The following is a 17,887-nucleotide window of genomic DNA, read 5'->3' on the forward strand; positions in this document are numbered from 1 at the left end:
CTCACGCTATCCTTGTGGGAACAGTCCCTGCACAACAAGGCCGAGATTCCGACGTGGCAGGAGCTGAACGCCTTCCTTACGGAGCGTCACGTACGGCCGTCAGGCTCGAGTCAATCTCTGCCAAATACATCCGCCCCACTGCAGCGCCTCGAAGAATAAATTCTTACGAGGCAAGGGTATCACCCAAGCCAAAAGGATGTGACCTTTGTAAGAAGGAAAACCATCCTGTCCGCACATGTGCACTGTTTCTCCAGATGACGGTCGACGAGCGGTCGGCATATATAAAGAGGAAGCAGCTGTGTCTGAACTGCTTCGCACAAGAGCATCAGCTGCGTGATTGTGAAAGCACTCATTGTAGCTTTAGGTGCCGCGGCCGCCATCACACCTTACTCACAGAGGCGACTCTTCCCAATCGCCTTCGAATCCCTCCCCGAGACCCAGATCAAGACCAAATACACCAGTTGCCACCGCTTCCGAGTGCACGGACTCTACAGTCCAAAATTACTTCGCGACGGGGTATAGATCCGTCTTGCTGGGCACCGCCATAATTGACATATGTCACCTGGGGTCGCACTTTAAAGCTCGTGCCCTGATAGATTCAGGATCAGAGGCAACCTTTTTTTCTGAGCGGCTGTTCAAGTTAATTAAGTTGCCTTACCAAGTAATCCGAGCCCAAGTATCAGGCTTAATCCAGACAGGCCTGGCTTGCAAATGCACCCGACGGCCTATGTTTTTCCTCAATTAGCTGGAAACCTTCCATCTAGTCCGATTCCGCAACAGTTTCTGCGGGATCTTCCCGAATTGCCACTAGCGGATCCAAAGTTCTACGAGAGCGCACAGATAGATATTCTGGTCGGGGCCGACGTACTGCCATCCATTCTCCTAAGCGGCACCCGGCCGAACATTTGTGGCTCTCTCCTCGGTCAAGAAACCATTTTCGGGTGGATCCTAACAGGACCCGTTCCTGCTCCAAGGGAAAATCAGATTTCCGTTTTTCCAAGCGAGTCTCCCACACGGTTGGCACGTCCCTGGATAGGCTTCTCACCAAATTTTGGGAGGTGGAGGATCTGCCAGTAAAAGTGACAAAATCTTCCGATTTGACCTGTGAGGAAAATTTTCTCCGGACGACTACGAGAGACGATAACGGCAGGTATGTCGTAAGTCTTCCGTTTCGTGATCCTGAAAACGTTAAATCCGCCCTTGGTCACTCCGGATCCTCCGACTTGTCGCAGTTCCTAAGAACCGAGCAACGCCTAAAGAGGGACAGTTAGCTGAAAACCAAATACAACTCCGTGATTCAAGAGTATCTCGACCTCCATCACATGAAAGAAGTCCGTCCTACCCAAAATTCTGCCAGTTATTACCTTCCGCATCATGCCAAGCTCAAGCCGGAAAGTACAACCATCAAGCTGCGTGTGGTTTTTCAATGCCTCCAGCCCTTCAGAGAACGGGGTCAGTTTAATTTGTATCCTTCATGCTGGCCCAGTCCTGCAGTCCGATCTAACTATCCAGATCCTAAAGTGGCGATATTTCCGATACGTCTACAGAAAATGTATCGACAGATATGGGTAGATCCGAAGCATTCCCCGTTCCAGCGCATCTTATTCCGCAACAGCGAGGGGCATATTCGAGATTTCGAATTACAGACGGTAACTTTTGGAGTCAATTGCGCTCCATTCCTGGCCATTCGAGTCCTGCAAAAGCTGGCAACTGACGTGCAGCTCAGCCATCCAAGAGCGAGCAACGTCATTCGAGATCATATGTTGTAGACGACGTCCTTTAGGGAGCTGACTCCGCCGAGGACGCTAAGCTCATTGTTCGCGAGCTACAAAGTGCTCTAGATTCCGCGGGGTTTCCATTGAGAAAATGGACCTCCAACCACAAAGAAATATTAGCTCATACCCAAAGCGATAATCTTCTGACAACAGACTTCCTCGAGATCAACACTGAGAGCACAGCCAAAACTCTCGGCGTACGATGGAAGGCGACGTCCGATGAGTTCTTTTTCGTCCCACCAGATTTAGCAACGGAAATCTCCCCCACGAAACGCCAAGTCCTTTCCCAAATTGCCAAGCTGTTTGATCCAGCAGACTGGCTCGCTCCATTTGTTGTGTGTGCCAGAGGTTGGGACGATAAACTTTCAATTGAGCTGTGCCAAAGGTGGAACAGCTTTTTCCAGAGCTATTCGGTCCTAGACCAGGTCAGAATATACAGATGGGTTTCCTTCCGTCCAGAGTTCCGCGTAGAGCATCACGGATTTTGTGACGCCTCGCAAAAGGCATACGGAGCTGCGATCTATGTGCGCGTAGAAGTGGGCCATAAGACGATGGTGCACTTGCTCACGGACAAGACGCGTGTGGCGCCAGTCAAAACGGTGTCCCTTTCCAGGCTGGAGTTATGTGGGGCTCCTCTTTTGTCCGAGACAGCCGAAGCCATTCTTCCTAATATGCCGAGGCTGACCTCAAAACTCCATTGTTGGACCGATTCCACGATTGTGTTAGCATGGTTAGCCAAACCGGCGTGCCATTGGACAACGTTCGTTGCCAACAGGGTGACGAAGATCACTGAGTCCACAGAGGCAGCCAATTGGTCACACGTTCAATCCGAACATAATCCAGATGATTTCGCTAGTCGAGGAGTTCCCCTCTAAGAGCTGGTGGATAATCCGCTTTGGTGGCATGAACCCACTTGGCTGCAACGTCCACAACGTCATTGGCCCAGCCAGGGAACCGACCTGCCGGTGACCGAGATCGAATAGCATGGCGTCAAAGCCCATGTGGCGTCTATGCCGACAGAAGATTTCCTGAATCGCTTTTCCAAATAAGATAGAGCATTGCGGGTCCTCGCGTATGTCCATCGATTTGTCCAGCGATGTCGAAGACAATCACCGCTTTCCGGGGTCCGTCTAGAGGACCAGGACGTTGCCGCCGCGGAACAGCTCATTACAATTTGCACTCAGCGCAGGTATTTTTCCGAAGAATACCGCTGCTTGAGTCAGAAGCGTCCAGTGCCCGCAGCAAGTTAGATTCTCTTCCTGAACCCTTTCTAGACAAGAAATTGCTAATCAGGGCCTGCAGCCGCGTAAGGGCCTCCGACACTTTGCGGTATGGTGAACGACATCCTATAATCCTACCGTACGAATGTGCACTCTCGCGGCTTCTGGTAAAATTCACGCATCTCATTTCATTACATGGTGGTAATCAGTTAGTGGTGCGTCTCACCCGGTCCAGATACTGGATTCCGAGAATAAAGAACTTGGTGAAGGCAGTGGTTAACTCCTGCAAGGTCTGCGTTATCCACAAAAAGAGATTCCAAGTCCAGATGATGGGAAGTTTTCCGAAAGAGCGAGTGTCTTTTTCCCGTCCGTTCACGTACACAGGGATGGACTACGCCGGCCCGTTTGATATTAAAAATTATACCGGAAGAGCTTATCTCATTACAAATGGGTATGTGTTGGTTTTCGTTTGTTATACCCGTTACTCGTAGAGTAAAAGGGTAAACTAGATTCGTCGGAAAGTATGTAACAGGCAGAAGGAAGCGTTTCCGACCCCATAAAGTATATATATTCTTGATCAGGATCACTAGCCGAGTCGATCTAGCCATGTCCGTCTGTCCGTCTGTCCGTCTGTCCGTCTGTCCGTCTGTCCGTCTGTCCGTATGAACGCTGAGATCTTGGAAACTATAAGAGCTACAATACTGGGATTAGGCATGCAGATTCCTGAGATTCCTGCGCAGCGCAAGTTTGTTTCAAAAGAGTGCCACGCCCACTCTAACGCCCACAAACCGCCCAAAACTGTGGCTCCTACAGTTTTGATGCTAGAACAAAAATTTTAACTGAAATGTATTGTTCTCATCAATACCTACCGACTGACCTAAAAAAAATTTGCCACGCCCACTTTAACGCCCACAAACCGCCCACAAACTTCAAAAAATCGTAAATATGAACGCGGATATCTCGGAAAATATCAAAGATAGAGAAACGAGATTTCAGATTTAGATTTCGTAGGCTTGAGCGCAGCGCAAGTTTATTACGCGAATATGCCACGCCCACTCCAACGCCCACAAACCGCCCAAGTCTGTGGCGCCCACAATTTTTATGATAGATAACAAATTTAAACTGAAATGTATTGGTCTCGTCAATACCTATCGATTGATTTAAAAAAAAGTTTGCCACGCCCACTCTAACGCCCACAAACCGCCCAAGCCTGTGGCGCCCACAATTTTCGTGCTAGATAAAAAATTTTAACTTAAATGTATTGGTCTCGTCAATACCTATCGATTGATTTAAAAAAAACTTTGCCACGCCCACTCTAATGCCCACAACGCTTAAATCTGTCTACCGCCGGTAGGTGGCGCATTTGCTGCTTGCATATCTCCATTTTCCTTTGGTCCCTTTAGCTGAGTAACGGGTATCTGATAGTCGAGGTACTCGACTATAGCGTTCTTCCTTGTTTTTTTTACAAAGCCCATCCATCTAGAGGTTACATCCGACTTAACGACTGAAAAGTTTCTGGCCGCTTTCGCTCGTTTCGTATCTAGAAGAGGGTGTCCTCGCCAAGTCCAGTCCGACAATGGAAAGACCTTTGTCGGCGAGACTTCCTGCAAGCCGTTAAGGAGTCTGTGACCGATGCGTGTAGTCATCAACACCTCACCTGGCAATTCATTCCTCCTGGGGCACCCCATATGGGCGACCTATGGAAAGCTGGTGTCAAGAGCATCAAGACCTTGTTTTACAAGTCCACCGCTACACGAAAGTACACCTTTGAAGAGCTGTCAACTCTCCTAGCGGAAATCGAAGCTTGTCTGAATTCCAGACCGCTATCTCCCATGTGCGAGGATCCAACTGATCTCTTAGCGTTGACACCAGGGCACTTTCTTGTTGGTGGACCTCTTCTATTTATAGTGGAATCTGAAGTGAAGGGCGAATCCAGGTCCGTTCTGAACCGGTGGCAGCACTTGAAGTCTCTCCATCAACAATTCCGCACCATAAGGAGCTCCACAAGCGCAACAAGTGGCAAGTTCCCACAGAAAATCTGCGTGTCGGCGACATGTGGGTCATTAAGGAAGAAAATTTGCCCTCAAATGAGTGGCGACTCGGAAGAACAGACTCCGTATTTCCGGGAACCGATGGCAATGTCCGCGTAGTCGACATTCGTACAGCGCGCGGCATTGTCAATCGTCTAGTGACCAAGGTGGTTCTTCTTCCAAGAGAGCAGTCCAAAACTACCTAGTAACGAGCCGCGTTTCTTATACACCTTAGTCCGTAGCCATTATCCACGTCATTGCTAATCAACCCTGTTGGTTTTTCCTTATCCACACTCTAACCAGGAAAATGGCTCCCCGTCCACATAGCGCTCAGGCATTGGATAGCAGACGTACGAGAGGCTTTTAATCCTACCTATTCCGAGTCTGCCGCGGAATCCATCCCACTCCATCAGGCCCACTGTCTGGCGAATCTGGACCCCGCCCACGCTATCCAACTGCACCGCTCTCTCGCTCTCCCGCCCTCTCGCTCTCTCGCTCTCCCGCTCTCTCGCTCTGTTCCCAGCTCCCCTCCCTGAAGTCTCCTCTGCGCTTTGAAGCGCAGAACTGAGCTCAGATTTAAGTAGTTCGATTTTGGCATTTACAAAGTGAACTTTTGCGTAATTACTTTTCGGTCAAAGGGCACTCCGCGTATCGTGTGTTTCTCTCCTACAGCTCGACGCAGTCCGAGGCAGCCAATGTACGCCAGCCGCACCAGCAGCAAGCCAAGTTCCCGCCGTCGCTTCTCACGCCATACCACCAGCGCCTACGGTACCCCGCTACCCCCCGGCGTATAGATCCAAAGGAATTTGGATACGAGGACAGCATATATATGGAAGCAAAAGATGCAGTCATAAAACAAGGAAGAACGCTATAGTTGAGTACCTCTACTATCAGATACCCGTTACTCAGCTGAAGGGATTAAAAGGAAATGGAGATATGCAAGCAGCAAAGCGAGATTAAAATGCGCCACCTACCCGTGATCTCAATAAATGGTTATGTGGGGGGTAGACAGATTTAAGTGTTATGTGCGTTAGAGTGGGCGTGGCAAATGTTTGGGTATCAATCGATAAGTATTGACGAGACCAATACATTTCAGTTAACATTTTTTAACTGGTATGAAAATTGTGGGCGCCACAGGTTTAGGCGGCTTGTGGGCATTAGAGTGTGCGTTAGTAACAAACTTGCGCTGCGTACAAGGCTACGAAATCTAAATCTGAGATCACAATTCTCTATCTTTGATAGTTTCCGAGATATCCGCGTTCATACTTACGATTTTTTGAAGTTTGTGGGCTTTTCGTGGGCGGTAAAGTGGGCGTAGAAAACTTTTTTGGGAATCGATAGGTATTGATAAGAACAATACATTTCAGCTAACATTTTTATTCTAGCATCAAAACTGTAGGAGCCAGAGTTTTGGGCGGTTTGTGGGCGTTAGAGTGGGCGTGGCAGCCTGCTGAAACAAACTTGCGCTGCGCAGGAGTCTCAGGAATCTGCATGCCTAATCCCAGTATTGTTGATTTTATAGTTTCCGAGATCTCAGCGTTCATACGGACAGACGGACATGGCTTGATCGACTAGGCTAGTGATCCTGATCCAGAATATATGGGGTCAGAAACACTTCATCCTGCCTGTTACATACTTTCCGACGAATCTAGTATCCCCTTTTACTCTACGAGTAACGGGTATAATTACGAACAGATATGTGCGTATAAAAAAGGGAACGCAAATATTTCTCCAACAAATGCTGTAATCGTCATTCTCTGATTAGCGCTCGTGTCAACCAGACGTATTTTTTCGCTATGTCTTCTAGTTCGCGCGCGGAGTGCAAAGCTGAAGTCACAGCTGCACAGCTTCGTGGCATTTCTGAAAGTCTTCCCGGAATCTAATATTGCAAGCTTGAAAACCAATCAGCGAACGGTGGATAAGCCTCTTATCCTAGCGCCAGTTGCTTTAACATTCGATCAAGTTAACCCTTCTTCCGACCACGATCCCGTTATATCAACGAAAGTGGTGAAAAAGAAGCGCAAGAGGAAGAGGCACATTATTGTTTTGGTTCCTCCTTCCTTGTGTTCTATTCGAAGCTTTACCAAGCAAACGTTTTTTGCACATAGGCAAATTTTCGGTAAACACACAACGAGAGGTGCTTTAAGGAAAACTTAATTATTTGCAATTCTCGAACTAAAAACAAGGAAGAACGCTATAGACGAGTACCTCGATTATCAGATACCCGTTACTAAGCTAAAGGGACCAAAGCGAAATGGAGATATGCAAGCAGCAAAGCGAGATTGAAATGCGCCACCTACCGGCGGTAGACAGATTTAAGCGTTATGGGCGTTAGAGAGGGCGTGGCAAATTTTGTTTTGAATCAATCGATAGGTATTGACGAGACCAATACATTTCTGTTACAATTTTTTATCTAGCATATAAATTGTGGGCGCCACAGGCTTGGGCGCTTTGTGGGCGTTAGAGTGGGGGCTTGGCATATTCGCGTAACAAACTTGCGCTGCGTACAAGGCTGCGGAATCTAAATCTGAGATCCTAATTCTCTATCTTTGATAGTTTCCGAGATATCCACGTTCATATTTACGATTTTTTGAAGTTTGTGGGCGGTTTGTGCGCGTTAAAGTGGGCAAAGCAAATGAGAACAATAGATTTCAGTTAAAATTTTTATTCTAGCATCAAAACTGTAGGAGCCACAGTTTTGGGCGGTTTGTGGGCGTTAGAGTGGGCGTGGCTTTCTGCTGAAACAAACTTACGCTGCGTAAGAAGCTCAGGAATCTGCACGCCAAATTTCAATAGCCTAGCTCTTATATACTGCGTTTATGCGATGGCCATTTCACGCTTTCATTTCGCGATTTCAGCCGTTTCGTGTGTGTATAAACGCCATTTCGTGAATTCGGCAACACACGAAAGTTGACTATGATATCAGCCTCAAAGCGTGAATTGGTGATGCGCAACCAACTTAACGCTATACAAATCAGGTGGCAACGCCGTGCATAAAAGTTGAAATTAAAACGCAAATTAAAGAAAGAAAAGGGAATAATTATTGAAATAACCATGGAATCGAAGAGATCGTTTTGGTCAGACGCCGAGATAACCGAGCTGCTTGGCCTGGTGAAGCAGAATAATATATTGAGCAAGCTCGATGGGAAGCCCAAGCGAAACAACCTAGTTTACAGGGGCCTCACAGAATCGATGAAGGCTAAAAATATGATCAAATCCGTAGACCAAATCAAAACCAAGCTACGATTGTTAAAGAAAACATATTTTGAAGTGAAACGCAGCAATGCAGTCAGTGGCGCTGCCAGGAAAACGTGCACCCACTTCGAGGAGCTCGAGGAGATGTATGGGACTCGCCCGGTGTCTCAGGCTGTAGGTGTGGACACATCGGAGGAGAGATTTGTGGCAATCGATGGCTTCGATGACCTTGCCAATGAAGTCTTCACCGAATTAGAGGAGATGGATGAATCCAGTTCTACGGTTGATGCACCTGAACTCCTGGTAGAGACATCTATGCCTAGGAGCCGCCAAACTTCAAGTAAGCATATTAATTCTCATTAACGGTAACACGATGATAATTTTTAAAGAATTCACTTGATTTTTAGACAAGGCAAACGTCGTGCAGATGGTTCAGAAGATGTCAGACGACAACGAGGTGGCGTTGGACAGGCTGGAGGTGCAGAACCAGGAGTTCCTTGAGGCTCAACGGGAAATCGTCGCCGCCTTTGTGCAGAGCATGCGCGATGTTCTTGCGGAGGATCGGGCCGAGACCCAAAGATTCATGCGAGAATTCTTTAACTCCAATTAAGGCTGAAATATTTCGAAACAAAACTAATTGTGCAATTTTCATTTATTTTGAACTGCTTCGTAAAGGAAAGGTAGATACAATGTATTTCTTAAGGTGTTCTCTAAGATCACATGGATCGCATTCAGGAGATTCCAATACTTGATTACAATGCTCTTGTATAAGTGACCAAAATGCATTGCTTCTTGGCCTGCTCCTGAATCTTCGCACTCTAGGTGTCCTCAGGCTGAGAGTCGCGGTTGCAGTCGGGTAAACCTGCATCAGCAACCTGTGACTCCTGGCCACCAAAAACCGCCTCGCTTTAAATGAAGCCATCAATCTTCTTTGCCTTCACTCAGCGACCTTGGAAATTAATTTTCCGGTTGTTATTTGCCGATTGTAAATGAAGAATTGAAGTTTATCCATCGCAATGTTCGGTTTGTTTACTTTTTGTGAAAGTGTGACCAGACTAAAACACCTAATTTTTTACGTCTGGCATCTCTACTGGAATCAAATCGCGAAATTATATGTGTCGCATAAACAGGGGTTATTTCTATATCTCGCTTTCAAGAAATCGTGATTCCCATAGCATAAACATAGTAATAGTTTCCGAGATGGTCAGATGGTCAGACGGACATGGCTAGATCGACTCGGCTAGTGATCCTGATCAAGAATTTATATACTTTATGGGGTCGGAAACGCTTCCTTCTGCCTGTTACATACTTTCCGACGAATCTAGTGTACCCTTTTACTCTACGAGTAACGGGTATAAAGACGTGGATATTAACACGTTGACATTCATCAATTTCAAACTTGGAGTACCGGAGCAGTGTTAGCAAACGGATTTCAGTAATGAATTTTGGCCACAATCAGTAAAAGTGAGCCAGTTCATTCGTAAATTCTGTTGCACTGCACTTCGACTCCGTAATGATGACTCGTTTCAGGACCAGTTGGCGGAGACGGTGTCTGGCTCATCCTAGAAGATATCGATTGTGGCTTCCTATGTTCCACCTGGCAGCGATTCTGGGCTTTACCAGGCTCACCTAGACAACATTTCTAACATTCATGCTAGCTTGGAGGACTCTGATGGCATATGAGTGGCAGGAGACTTCAACCTTAGTTCTGTTTTCTGGACGTGGGACCCACAATCATTTGCTATGGTGCCCGGAAAAGTGCATCATTCACATGAAACATTTGTCATTGATGACTGTTATAGTATGAGCCCCACCCAAATGATTCTTATTGATTTAATCTTCATTAATTCTACTGTTCATTCTAACGTAGCTCTTTCGGAATTTACCATTTCAAATTGTGTTTTGCATCACAAACCTTTGTGCTTAATCATTGAATCTTACAGTTTTCTGCCATTTATTGATTCTAATCCAAGATACATGTTTGATGCCTCTTTTTTGAGTTCCATAAGGGATTGCCTGCTATCCTTGAATTGGGGTGCCTTGCTATTGTACTCGTGCATTGAAACTAAATATAAAACCTTTATTTCAACGATTAGAAATACTCTTGACAGCATAGTCCGTTGCAAGGTTTGGGGTTCCTACTGGCTTCCTTGGTATACTAAAGTCTGCAAAAATACAAGAACCTTAAGAACAAATTCTACAAAAAATATTCTAAAACACATAACCCAGCCGATGGTGAAAGATACAGGCAGCACAAACGTGAGTTTGAGTTTCTTTATAAAATTCTATATGTGGGATAATACAAATTTAGTTTATTTTGGGAATAGTAACAGAATGTTTCTTAAAAACTTTCGATGAACTAATTCTTTCTTGATATAACGTATATATCTTTAAAACCGACTTCTTTGCGGAGCCACGCACTGGACGACTTCTTCACTTAACGACTTGCTGAACTCTTCCTCAATAGCGTCGCCTTTTTATGTTCGATGCTTTTTAAAGAAAGACTCGATATTCTTTAATGTACTCGATATTATTTAATGTACTCGATATTCTTTAATGTACTCGATTAATAGTATTGGATGTACGCCGGGGGGGTAGCGGGGTACCGTCGGCGCATGTAGAATGGCGTGGGAGGCGCCGGCTGGAACTGACGGGCCTCGATGGTTTGCTGCTGGTGCGGCTGGCGTGCGCTGGGCGAACTGCTGCGAGCTGTAGGGGAGAAACACACGATACGCGAAGTGCCCCTTGACCGAAAGACAGTACGCAATCGCTAGCGTTGCAAAAAGAGACGGAACCCCGGCCAGTCGCCTACGCCTTAAGCCTGCGTAGAGGCGCCGGAGAGGATCCACCCGAACACCGTCTTCTGGGCTACTGGCAGTCCCTTGTCGACGATGTGGAAGCCCGGCTGTATCACCTTCGGGTAGAAGTCCGCGCCCAGGATTAAGGAAATGGTGGCGGGCCGATGGAAGCGCTCATCCGCGAGCGGTAGCTCCCTATACTTCTTTACTACGCTCTCACTAAGCGCACGGATGGGGGTGCGGATGCGCACGTTCGGCTCGATCTTGAGGACCACCTCCAGCTTGATGGCCTCGTCGACCTTCGACCGAATCGTCGCCGTGCAGATGCTCTCATCGCCCACGTTTGTTGTCGGCAAACGAAACGCGGCGGCCAGGGATGCATCGATGGAGCTTATCGGGGTGCACGGATCGATGAGTGCGACGGTGTCGAACGTCTTCTCCCCGGTCTCACAGATCACCAAAGCAGTCGGGAGGACGTTGACGCTATGACGTTGAAGAAGTGCCGCGAGCGACGGAGCTGGTGTCGAGGATGCTGAGCGCGGTGGAGGGTTAAGCGTTTGGCGAGTTGGCGGATCTTGCCGGATTGAGTACCTCTCGTACGTCTGCTATCCAATGCCTGAGCGCTACGTGGACGGTGAGCCATTTTGCTGGTTAGAGTGTGGATAGGGAAAAAACAAACAGGGCTGATTAACAATGACGTGGATAATGGCTACGGACTAAGGTGTATAAGAAACGCGGCTCGTTACTAGGTAGTTTTGGACGGATTTCTTGAAAAAAGAACCACCTTGGTCACTGGACGTTTGACAATGCCGTACGCCGTATGAATGTTGACTACGCGGACATTGGCCATCGGTTCTTGGAAACACTGAGTCTATTCTTCCGAGTCGCCACTCATTTGAGGGCAAATTGTCCTCCTTAATGACGACCATGTCGCCGACGCGCAGATTTTCTGTGGGATCTTGCCACTTGTTGCGCTTGTGGAGCTCCTTAAGGTACTTATCCTTCTATTGAGTGCGTAACTGTTGATGGAGAGACTTTAAGTGCTGCCACCGGTTCAGAATGGACTTGGATTCGCCGGTCCACCGACAAGAAAGTGCCCTGGTGTCAACGCTAAGAGATCAGTTGGATCCTCGGACATGAGAGATAGCGGTCTGGAACTCAGACAAGCTTCGATTCTCGCTACAGCTCTTCAAAGGTGTACTTCCGTGCAGCGGTGGACTTGTAAAACAAGGTCTTGAAGCTCTTGACACCAGCTTTCCATAGGCCGCCCATATGGGGTGCCCCAGGAGAAATGAATTGCCAGGTGAGCTGCTGATGACTATACGAATCGGTCACAGACTCCTTAACGGCTTGCAGGAAGCGCCGACGAAGGTCTTTCCATTGCACAGTGGGCCAGAAAGTTAATTTCTTCGCCAAAAATCTGTAATTTCTTTCCTGGGATAGTTAGAAGGATGCAGTTTTTTGCGTTTTCTCTTGAAAGATTGAATTTTTCATCGAACTAAAAGTAAAATTTATTGGAATTTTATATGGTATAGATAATCCAATCCAAAATCGGAACATTTTACATACTTTTCGGCTTTTTACCTTAAAAAAAAATAACTAGAAGACGCACTCAATCCATTTTCATACTCGATTAAGTATGAGAGAAAACAAATTAAGAAAAATTAACACCACTATAAAATATTATGTCGTTAAAGATATATGAACCGTAAAAAATTGCTATTTTCGGAGGCTCCCACTTCAACGCTTATTTAATAATCGACCTAACAAAATGTTCTATTTTTTACTTCTTGTTATCTCTTTAGATTCTTATAATCAAATTATTAGAAAATAATTGTTTATAAAATATTGTTTTTTAATTTGTTTAACGTTAATTTGACATATTCTGAAGTCATCACAAAAGTATGCTTCATTTATTTATTTATTTATTTATTTAAGATCATAGTAAAGTTTACAAAACTAATACTAACATAGGGGGTGTAGTGCTAGCTACAAGGCCCTCGACTACGTATTTATTTAAGCTACATTAATATTTGTATAATATATTTTAGTTCTCATCCGAAGGAAGCGCAAGAAATGCAGCATACTTTTAAGCATACTTAAGTCCTCCCTTATGAATGACAGAAATTGTGAACAATTTTTAGAGACGAGCCAAAACAGTTGAAATATCAATATTCCATTCGATTGTTTGGTTTCAGAAATAAAAGAAGCTAGGATGAATGAAAAAACTAGATTTTAGATGTTAGGCAAACTAAAATCAAATATTAACGTATATTAAAACCTGAAAAAGAAAAAAATACGGCATACTTTTGGGCATTCTTAGTAAAGCTCATCAAAATGGTTCGACTTCAAATTAAGCCTTCAATTAAAACTAAAACAAGGAAGAACGATATACACGAGTACCTCGACTATCAGATACCCGTTACCAAGGGACAAAAGCGAAATGGAGATATGCAAGCAGCAAAGCGAGATTAAAATGCGCCACATACGGGTGGTAGACAGATTTAAGCGTTATGGGCGTTAGAGAGGGCGTGGCAAATTTTGTTTTGAATCAATCGATAGGTATTGACGAGACCAATACATTTCTGTTAAAATTTTTTATCTAGCATTAAACTTGTGGGCGCCACAGGCTTGGGCGGTTTGTGGGCGTTAGAGTGGGCGTGGCATATTCACGTAACAAACTTGCGCTGCGTACAAGGCTGCGGAATCTAAATCTGAGATCCCAATTCTCTATCTTTGATATTTTCCGAGATATTCACGTTCATACTTACGATTTTTTGAAGTTTGTGGGCGGTTTGTGGGCGTCAAAGTGGGCGTGGCAAACTTTTTTTTGAGTCAATCGATAGGTATTGATGAGAACAATACATTTTTATTCTAGCATCAAAACTGTAGGAGCCACAGTCTTGGGCGGTTTGTGGGCGTTAGAGTGGGCGTGCCTCTCTGCTGAAACAAACTTACGCTGCGTAAGAAGCTCAGGAATCTGCACGCCAAATCTCAATAGCCTAGCTCTAATAGTTTCCGAGATCTCAGCGTTCATCCAGACAGACGGACAGACGGACAGACGGTCAGACGGACAGACGGACATGGTTAGATCGACTCGGCTAGTGATCCTGGTCAAGAATATATACACTTTATGGGGTCGGAAACGCTTCCTTCTGCCTGTTACATACTTTCCCGCGAATCTAGTATACCCTTTTACTCTACGAGTAATGGGTATAATTACTGAAAACTAAGGCAAAACCGCATCGAGTCGGCGATGAGCGATTTTAGTAAATTAATCAAAGCATTTATTTTTGATGTAATGACTCCATTTGGGGATGGCATTTAGTGCAAAGTCAGTCTACATGACTGTTAGTTAGTTCATTTATTTCTTTAACGATTTGATCCACATAATATTAGTATCAATAAAGAGAGGATTCAATAAATAAAGCAAAAGCAGAAAACAAAATTTTTTGATTTTTAATATTAAACGCAAAGAAGAAATGTTATTTTAAACGCAAAAATAAAACTCAGAGAAAAAGATTTATATGTCAAGATACAATTTTTTTTCTGTGTGCTCTGTTGTTTTGGGCGCTTTGTGGGTGTTAGAGTGCGCGTGGCAAACTTTTGTTGGGTCAATCCATAGGTATTGACGAGACTTATACATTTCAGTTAAAATTTTTTTCTAGGCGTTAGAGTGGGCGTAGGATAGACGGACGTGGCTGTATCGACTCGGCTAGTCATGCTGATCAAGAGTATATATACTTTATGTGGTCGGAGACGCTTCCTTCTATATGTTGCATACTTTTCCTCGAATAAAATATACCCTTTTACTCTACGAGTAGCGGGTATAGTCACATTTATTTTAAAATCTTGCTTTTTTCCTTGAAATTGGATTGCTTTGATGTTGCCGTCAATTTTTTCATATTGTTTAAGTTGTTACATGCTGGCGCCACAACATTTTTTAGGGCAAACGATAGGTGTTGATGAAACCAATATATACCAGTTTCAATTTTTTTTAAGCACTAAGCTACAGGTTTGGGAGCTTTGTGGACGTAAGAGTGGGGTTGGCATGTTTGCGTGAAACTCTTGGTCTGCGTACGAAGCTAAGGAATCTTAATATGCAATGCGAACTCTCTTGCTTTAATAGTTTCCAAAATATCAGCGTAAGAATGGGTGTGGCAACATATCTTATAAGTCAATCGATAGGTATTGACGAGAACAATACATTTCAGTTAAAATTTGTGGGTGTAAGAGTGGGCATGGCTTGTTCGCGAAACAAACTTGCGTTGCGTATAAAAATAAGGACTCTAAATCTGAAATATCAACTCACAGCTCTTATAGTTTCCAAAAGCACAGCGTTCACACGGACAGACGGACATGTCTAGACCGACTCGGCTAGTGATGCTGATCCAGAATTTTTATAACTTATGAGGTCGGCAACCCTTCCTTCTATCTGTTAAATACTTTCCCCAAATACAATATACTCTTTCACCTTGCGAGTAACGGGTATAACTAGCTTTTACCAAAAAGGATAAAAAATTTAAATGTTGGTAACATCTATGGCAAATAACTCCTATAATTGAAGTCCGATCACAAAAAGTATTTATTTACTTGCAGATGGCGTTAATTGCAAAACGGTTGAATAAATGGATTACAGGGAGCGTAAATTTGTCTAGAAAATGCAGCTTTCAAGCTTAAATTATTTGAATGTAAGCTATGGTAAAGGTTCTTTTTCTCACATTTTTTTTTTGTTAGTTTGTTATAGACTTACACATTGTTCAGACTGTCAAGGAAAGGGCAACCGATTTGTACGGCCACCGCCGAGTACCGAGTGTACAGTTTTTGACTGAGCTGAAAGTTATATGCTCCATATTGCTGAATGTTAAAATAAAGAGTTTCACGTCCACCCAGAACTACTTTGGAGTCGCTACCACCGGCGATCATTTGGATGCCAGCTTCCACCGAGTCAATAAAAAATGTCTGATGGCCATCGGTCTGCTGCTGCCGCATCAGGACGTTAAGTTGTTGAAAGAGTTCAGTCCCATTCTCCAGCATCTCCAAGGAGCTGCTTTCCTTTTCCACATACAGCTGATAACCGTCGTGGATCATGGCTGCCTGCAGGTGCTGTAGCGTGTTGATGGGTGGTTCACGGGCGGGTCGTGCAAACTGGCTGGTCAATTGAGCCGAATATACATCAGCTAAAACATATGTTGCTGCTATCCAGTACACAATAGTCAAAAACTTTGCACGGTAGCCGTAATAAAGTTCCTGACATGCTGTCGAAATAAAAGAGAGACAATGTTTATTGCTATGGTTGCAATGTATATACGAAGCAATCCGGTTTTAAGAAAATTAAGACATAATAACATAAATATTAAGATAATTTTCCTTTTAAATTTACTAGCGTATTTATTTTGCAGAAAACAATATATATCAGCTTTTATATTATTTTGAAATAAACTCTGCCATCCTTCTTATGGCTGGTATATTAATTAGTACTTTGATTTTTAACTTAACTAAATTTGAATTTCTGAAATAATGGAAAATGCTAAATACAGAAGTGAAAAAGAATCTGACCATCTCATTAAATATGATTTTTAACTTAACTAAATTTGAATTTCTGAAATAATGGAAAATGCTAAATACAGAAGTGAAAAAGAATCTGACCAAAAACAACGAATCTATAATTATTGTCCTTTGTTTTCTCATTAAATATGAACGATGAAATTGGGTAGCGGCTGCGTTACCCGCTTACGCCGGAGTTATGGTTCCGTTCCTGGATCAAAAGAGTGGGTTTCTCCTGGTTCTGGTTACTGGTCCTCGGATAGTTCTTGATTTGGTTTTAAGTCTCGGAATAAAATGGAACCGCTGTGTTTGGAGTTAATTCTCAAACTGAAAACTATATTGTTCAGCGGTGACTGAGTAGCCGCCGCTGCCGAAGTGTACATAGAGTCTTATATGCTAATACATAAAATGCTTATACATAACTACAAAGTGAAATAAATGAATGTTTATCTGGAACTCCAATCCAAGTGCTGCTCGTGTCATATTTCCTGAGGGTCGGGGCATCCTGTTGCAGTGTCAGCAAAACGTTAGCGGGGCAACGACTCAAGTGGTCGTTGCCCGATTTTGTACATTGTTTAGATTGCAACATAATTGTATCCGTATAAATATGAAGTGGCCGCCCAGTCCGCGTACCAATTCTAGGGTAGCTCTGGGTGGCTTGGCCGGGGGGTCGTTACCTACCGACTGGTCGGTAACTCCTCCCCTCCTGGATTGAAGTGACGGCCACAGTGATGGTGTGGATGTCACGAAACTCGGCTCTGGTATGGTGGAGAATATGACCTTCTTCTTCATGTTGATCAACAAGACTGATACTACGATTCCGAATAACAATAGTAAATACCGCTCCAAAATTGGTAGTTGTGAAATTTTTCCAATAAATGATCGAGTTGGAAGCATTGATGGACCTTAGGTTTAAATTGTGTAGGTTAATGTCTTCGATATGGTCGGTGAAGTTAATGTTCTGTATAATTGGAATTGTAACGTCTATCTTCTCCTCGTATAGTGACAATTCTTTGTCATAGGGAATTTGGTTGATGGATACTTCGCAGTCTTTGAACGTCACTAGAGCAGATCCCTTTATAGAGAATTTCGTTGTACAATTTGATGCAATGGTAGAGTTGACTGTGTTTAAAATTAGGATGTGTCCTGGTTCTATCTCCGTTATTATTTCTTTGTTTCCTACATCCTTGACTTTACAATTGGCAGAATTTAGCGTGAATATGCTATTGAGGCACTCGGTTTCAGGATTGTCTCTGATTGATAACAAATTTTCGCAGATTTAATGTTTATCTACCCTATTACATTTGTTCATAAAGTAATGT

General features: G+C 44.2%; 1 protein-coding gene across 1 annotated transcript in view; it reads right to left on the bottom strand.

The window, feature by feature from the left end:
* LOC119559122 (ionotropic receptor 40a-like) overlaps nucleotides 1-16,271 on the bottom strand; it is a 91,635-nt gene extending 75,364 nt beyond the window's left edge. Inside the window, exon 1 of the mRNA XM_037872199.1 lies at nucleotides 15,772-16,271. Within this exon, the coding sequence (XP_037728127.1) occupies nucleotides 15,772-16,109 (338 nt within the window). The 5' untranslated portion in view covers nucleotides 16,110-16,271. The remainder of the gene's footprint in view (nucleotides 1-15,771) is intronic.
* Between the last annotated feature and the right edge of the window lie 1,616 nt (nucleotides 16,272-17,887).

The sequence above is a fragment of the Drosophila subpulchrella genome, unplaced genomic scaffold, assembly GCF_014743375.2.
Source record: "Drosophila subpulchrella strain 33 F10 #4 breed RU33 unplaced genomic scaffold, RU_Dsub_v1.1 Primary Assembly Seq175, whole genome shotgun sequence".
Classification (NCBI taxonomy): Eukaryota; Metazoa; Arthropoda; class Insecta; order Diptera; family Drosophilidae; genus Drosophila; species Drosophila subpulchrella.